The sequence below is a fragment of the Thalia democratica genome, chromosome 4 (assembly GCF_965202585.1).
Source record: "Thalia democratica chromosome 4, ktThaDemo2.hap1.1, whole genome shotgun sequence".
In the NCBI taxonomy this organism is placed as follows: domain Eukaryota; kingdom Metazoa; phylum Chordata; class Thaliacea; order Salpida; family Salpidae; genus Thalia; species Thalia democratica.
In genome coordinates this window covers 4,505,762-4,512,429 of record NC_139168.1, presented here as the reverse complement: position 1 = coordinate 4,512,429, position 6,668 = coordinate 4,505,762, and the positions used below count along the sequence as shown (strand labels likewise).

At 25.2% G+C, this 6,668-nt stretch overlaps 1 protein-coding gene across 1 annotated transcript; it reads right to left on the bottom strand.

The window, feature by feature from the left end:
* Nucleotides 1-349: 349 nt before the first annotated feature.
* On the bottom strand, nt 350-6,014 carry LOC145834690 (uncharacterized). Its single transcript, XM_082942186.1, has 5 exons — nt 5,791-6,014; nt 2,571-2,854; nt 1,752-1,865; nt 1,305-1,403; nt 350-1,167 (listed from the first exon to the last, which is right to left on the bottom strand). The coding sequence occupies exons 1-5, from the start codon at nt 5,904-5,906 to the stop codon at nt 656-658; spliced, it is 1,125 nt and encodes a 374-aa protein (XP_082798312.1). The 5' UTR covers nt 5,907-6,014; the 3' UTR covers nt 350-655.
* Between the last annotated feature and the right edge of the window lie 654 nt (nt 6,015-6,668).

Sequence of the window (6,668 nt, the reverse complement as noted above, 5' to 3'; positions counted from 1 at the left end):
CTTTTAATTTATTTAACTTGTTAGATAAAAAATTAAGTTATATGTAAAAAATAACTACAAGCTTTTTGAAAACGATTGTATAAACATTTATTCTTATATGATATCAAATTTTTTCACGATGACTAAGAAAGTTTAAATTTTGAGATTTTTATTTAAACTTAGTTTTTTTACTGATTAAACACTGCATAAAAACATATTACTATGCTTTATGTTATTAAAACAAAGCCAATGCCGATTAAAACAGCTTACAATTTATAAATTGAAAACTATGATTGAAAACGTAAAAAAAAGGCAAAAATTTCTGTTAAATAAGAAAAATAAATAAAGTACAAACTAGTAAGAATTTAAAGCATTTCTTTTTTTTTCAGGCTGTATATAGTATATTTAAAATAGATTTAAAAATTTGCACACTTTAACACTTATACTTATACAAAATAGTTTTAAATATTTTATTTGGGTTTTTATTTCATAATGAATTGGTATTACTAAAAAACTTTTAACTGTACATCTTTAAAGAGCAATTTGAAATTTTATTTAGATTTATGAACTTAAAAATATTCAGATTTCAATGTCAATAGTTACTCTAAAAAAGATAATAACTATTTAAAATTAAAAATGCTTATTAAGACCTTAACACGTCATTAGAAGTAAAAATTCAACTAGGAATGTTTCTAAACGAGCTTCTGTTGTCAAGGAAACTTTCGTGGTAGGGAGGCGGTGACGTCATAAAGTTTTTGTTGCTAGACAACCTCGCAAGCGGTGACGTCACGTTGCTTAGCAACCTCGCATTCCCTCTCTGGTCACACCTAATCGGAACTCCCCGCATCGGCAGCAAGGTAACTTGTGATTGATCACCGGTGGGACCAACAACTGCTGGTCGGTGCTTTTTTGATTCATTATGACGTCGTTTGACGTACAAGCGGTAACCAATGAAAACAAAAATGAGAATCGTTGTGACGACTCCCGCTCCGATACAAGCTCCTTTTAAGATTTGGTTTTTGTCTTCAGTATCTTTAATAGATGAAGAATCATCAGTTATTTTATAACTAAATGGAAAATTCTCGTTCTGAAAATTATTGACTCTGGTGTTTTTGTGTGAAGAATCTACATTTGTTGAGTCTTCTTTGTTGTTAATATTTTCTGTGCTTTGTTTGTACACTTTTTCTTCTGTAAACAAATATATATTTTGCAGACAAATATAAAATTATACTTTTTTTTTTCGTTAATTATCTTAATTTAGTTTTAAAATGTTCATAGATATTGTACATAAAATTTTTTTGTTGCTTTTTTGACAGAAAACTTACTTTTATTTTCATTACTTTCACTGTTTGACAGCTGCAAATGATTAGTAGCTCTGTTATTATTGTACATGTTTACATCTTTGCTCGGAAGGAAGTTTTCTTCTAAAGTTTTTAATTGTACACATTTAATATCATAAAACTTATAATTAAATAACAATCTTGTTTTAAAAACATTTTGCATTAATTTTAAATCAAATAATCAAAATAAAGCTTAATTCAAACGTATGCTTTTTATTACTTGTTCTTTACTAGTTCTCTTAACTTACTAGGTTTTTTTTTTTCGAAATCTAACTTAACAGGAAATTTTACCATAAAATAAGTGTGTAAAGTGTGTAAACGCTATGCCTATATTCCAAAAACAAACTATCAAATAAATTAAATTCAACTTTTTAAGCTTCTTCTCAGTTTTGTGTTAAAAACATTTAAAAAATGTAAAATTAACGTTTTTACCATTATTAACATCTTCTTTTTTATTATGAACACGGATCTGAATCTTCATATTGTACCTGACACAAGATCCTCCTTGTTTTTGATTTAATCCATCATTACTACCATCTGATGTTGCTAAAACAGTAGATAAAAGGAAAATTTATAATATAGAAAAACAGGCTATTAAAAGTTGTAAATAACTAAACCAAAACTTTCTTAAAAAAAAATTTGTCTTCTAGTAATATTTGCGTTAAGAGTTTGAATATCTTTGAGTGCAATTTAAAGGTGTCTAAATAAATATTTGGTCTAAAAGAGTAAAAATACATATTAAGGTTTTTAAAACTTTTGTAAATTATATGCGCTTGAAATCTGTATTGTATAATTCAACAACTTTTTGACATCATTTAAACAACTGGCCTAGTAACTTTTATAAATATTTTAACACAGATAGATTTAAGCAAACGATTATAACAAGTTAAAGTTAATATTACAAAGTACAAATAAAATTACAAGAATAATAAACTTTAAATTTTAACGCCTAAATCATGTTATGGTTAAGATGTTTTATCTGTTTTCTAAAAGAACACAACCTAAAACTAACATAATATCTAAACAAGAGTTTTACCAACTCATGTAAATAAATACTTTATTAATTTATAAATGATAAAGACCCCCTTTTAATAGGTATCGCTTCTTTACTAGGTAATTAACCATTTAATTTTTTGCTCCCTTATTAGTTATTGTCACTAATATAATAAAATTGATATTTTAAATCTTCAACTTTAAAAAACCCTTTTATTAACACTAAACTAATGTTGATATTAAAGATTAAAAACTTACAAATAATGTAGTAAGTTGTATCAGGTTCAAACTCTAATGCCCAGGGCGATGGTGATATTTCTTGAAAATAAAAAGTGTACTTCTTTTCACGCATGGGTGATTGACACGTTATCAATCTTCTGCCACTGGAGGCGTTGCACGTCTTATAACTATGTTGGTTCACCAGGTAGATCTTGTAATACCAATTATATTCATCCTGGTATGAATCTCTTGTCTTCAGTGGACATATTATGTCCAGTTTATCTTCGAGATCAACGTCGACTGAATACTGAGAATTTCTGAACCTGGAAAGAGTAGTATTTTATTTTTATTCTTAACAACAACTGGAAAAAAATATATTTCCTGGATGTATTTAAATATTAGAATAAAATTTTATATGCGGCTGAACTTTTATAGAGTTAGAGTTTTTAAATTTCATTTTTATATACTACAGGTTTCATCTTTCATTTTCATATAATCTTACAGGTTTCATGCTGCTAATATTCAAAACTAAATATTAGAACAAGGTCTTTCTAATAGTTATTTTTGTGCATTATTAACAGAGACAGTAACAGTTAATTATAAAATGAAATGAACATGAAATGTTATAGACTGTTTTTTAATTAGGTTGAAGAAATTTTAAATAGTTTGCTTTGTTTTGGCTGATCGTATAAAAAATATTGACATGTTCTTGTTTGATGTTAGTTTAGTTAATCAAAAAAAAAAGCTTTTAGGTCTAAAGTAAATTATCATTTAAGCATTTTATTTTATCTTTGACAAGTTTAGGTACTTTATCAATTTTTTCTAAGCTTAAACAATTTTTTTAACGTTTTTAGATAGCCTTAAGTAAATTTATCAGACTAAATAAATTTAAGTTTTCATATGTTCATATATCAACTAAGCATTCTGTTTCTAGTAGAAGCTTCATAACATTTATTAATATATTTAAAATAATAGAAATTAAAGCTTAAAAAAATACAGTATGTCATATAAAAAATAGCCATTTTGATATTAGAAAACCATTTGTTTTTTTAATTTCCAAATCAAGTTATCTATTATCACATATCTTTTAAAGACAAATTTATGTGTTAGATATCAAAAAGTAAACATTTATTAGTCATAAAATTATGGTTAGAAATACATTGCTAAAAAATTTTAAGCATTATATTTTGATATAAGGTCTTACATTGCTTTTGTAATAACATATTGAATAACATAACTTTTGTCTTGTGATTTCTTTTATAGATAGACATTGATTTTCTTACTTTAAATAATATTGTAACTACTGGTTCCTATGTTAAGTAAATGAAAAAGATTTTAGTGCTTTAAAATGTGTTGTAGTTTTATCATTAAGCTCATTTGAAATGAAAAGGATTATATAATAATTTTTCTTCGAAAAAACACTTTATATTTATGTGTAACTTTGTAAAAGTGTAAAATTGTTTTTTTTATTGTGAGGTTTAAACAGTTTGAATAAATATAAACTTATGTAGAAATTACTCAAAAATAAAATCTATTTCATATTTAATTTAGACTATATATTTAACGCGAGTTTAAAATAATCAAGTTTTGAATCAAATAAGCTTTTTTTTAAACTGTGAAACCGTAAAGTGATAAGCTTATTTAGATTACTGCAAAAGCACTCGTATGAGTTAATACTGTTAAATTTGTTGCTGTAAACAGAAATATCGATGCTAATTGCGAATTCGTGTTAAAAATGAGCATCTTTGACTATACCGAGACAAATCGATTTTAAAAGTAAAAAAAAATATAGAAAAGGTATCAGAAGAAAGTTTAGCAGTGTGAAATCTTAGACAGTTGCTGGAAATATTTAAAATTTTATTAGGTGCTTAATTCTTCATAAAATTTTTACTTAAAAAAAATAAAAGTTACAACGAGGTAACTTATATAAAATATTTTATTATCTTTTACTAGTATTAAATGTTAAATACATTTTATTAGCAAAAAACTTGTTTTAACCAAGATTTGTACGTGTAAACACAAAACAGCTGTGAGTACTTGACACAATTTTGATGGCAATCATACTTGACTAAATTAAAAAAAAAGTTTTAGACAATCTTTAAAATTTAAGATGTAAATCCTTAAAAAATACTCCTAAACTTTATTAAAATTTATTTTGCTAAAGTCAAAAAAACAAAACATTGATTAACATGTTTTTGTAATTGTCATTTAAAGTGTATATTTAATAAGTAAGTTTTAAAAAATCAAAAGTTCACGCAAAACACATGCCATTCTGTTATTGTAAAATGTTTTGAAAACAGTTAAATTGCATTTGTAAAATATTGAATTCACTTAACTGTCAGTCAAACAAGTATTAATCAAAGGTGTCAAATATGATTAAAGGAATTGTATGATTGATGAATTGTTGTCAAACTTATTGCTAAAAACTTCAAAATGAAGAGATTAAAACGTTGGCGTGTGTTAAAAACCTGGCATCAAAAGTATCTATTTCTACGCTGTAACTAACGTTTTCAAGTAAATCGTCATGCCTCAGTGATTTCTGTTTACATTTAATTTCGGAAGGAAAAATATGAAAACATAGCCTGCTACCTGAATTATATTTCGAAAATATCAAATCAGTTAGCTCATTTAAAGTAAATAGAGAGAAAAATTGTTATTAAATAAACAATAGCTATTTATACAATGATAATCTATTTCATTTGCATTTTTCAGAACAAAGTTGAATGAATTAACAAATGGTATTGTTATTTTTTGGTGAATGCAAGTGAACTGCTAAAACTGACTGCAACTTAGAAACTTGCAAATAAGTCTGGCAGATGTTGTTTAAACCACAAAGTATATTTTTGTATTTATGTCAGTTTTTGCAAGATGCTCTACTTCTGAACAAATTAAATAATCAATGAGTAAAAGGTTTTTTTTGTTTGTATAACTTTATTTTTCTTTTTAAAAGTACTTATTAAATACAAAAGTTTAGAACATTACGTACAAATTTTAGTTAGTTATAAATTTTAAAGAATGCAATAAAAATAAACTAAAGCTTTTTAACACATTGTTCAAAATGTAGACTTTAGTGTAGTTTAGTACATTAGTTCTGCTTAGATTAATAACTGTAGCTATTAATATGACAAAAAATAAACAGTTAAAATAAAATAACTTTGTTTACTACTAGATTTCGTAAAAAAAAAAGTATAAAAGTTTGTAGCATTTTACAACAAAACACGTGATTTGTAAATTCTAATTAAAGTAAAAAAGTTCTTACTTTGGATTGCTGTTATTCCAATAAATAGGTTGTAAGGTTTTCCCTTCAGTAAAATGTTTCTCTTTCAAACAGATAATTATAAAAACAAAGCACAATACACAGTTGAAAGCTTTCATTTTATTGTTCTTTAACTTCTTTTAAACACCACAAATTGTTTCAAGTAGCATCTTTGAACTTTTTGTGATTAAATTCTCTAGATGTTGAAGGCTTACTGATACTATTAACTAAAGTACTGTAAGTGTAAGTTATTGTTAAAAATGTTTGATTATAACTATTTTTTTGAAAAAATCTTAAATAAACATACATTAATCTGTCCTTTTTTAGATTAACTTGATTGTTTTACAACTTAAAACGTACCTTGTAAAAAACTAATTTTGTTGTCTTAAAGTTCGTATTTTTAAATCTTATCTAAGAAATGAACAAATTACAACTACACTTAACTGAACAGGTATACTGAACAACATATGCCTAGCAGGTAAATAAGAATAAATCTGCAGAAGGCAAAATGAGAGAGAAGAAATACGAGATAAGAAAAGTAAAAATAAAACTTAAAATCTATTCATGCTCTTTGACGACAGTTAAGTTCAAAAAGCAATATGATATCATATAATAAAATTAATAATTTTTAATGTTTGCTCTGTCATTAAGAAGTGACAGTTTAATGCAGGCTGCGTACAACTAATACACATTCTACTGAGCCGTCAAAATAATACAAAATATAAATAAAAACAAACTCAAGAGATAAATTATCTTTTGACAAATTTTATAGTTATAATTTTAAAATGTTTAAATTGTTTTTTTGATTTTACAAGTTTGAGCACAGTAGTGTAAGAGCAAACCTTGTTGTTTATCATTTGTTTTAAAATTTTTATTTAACA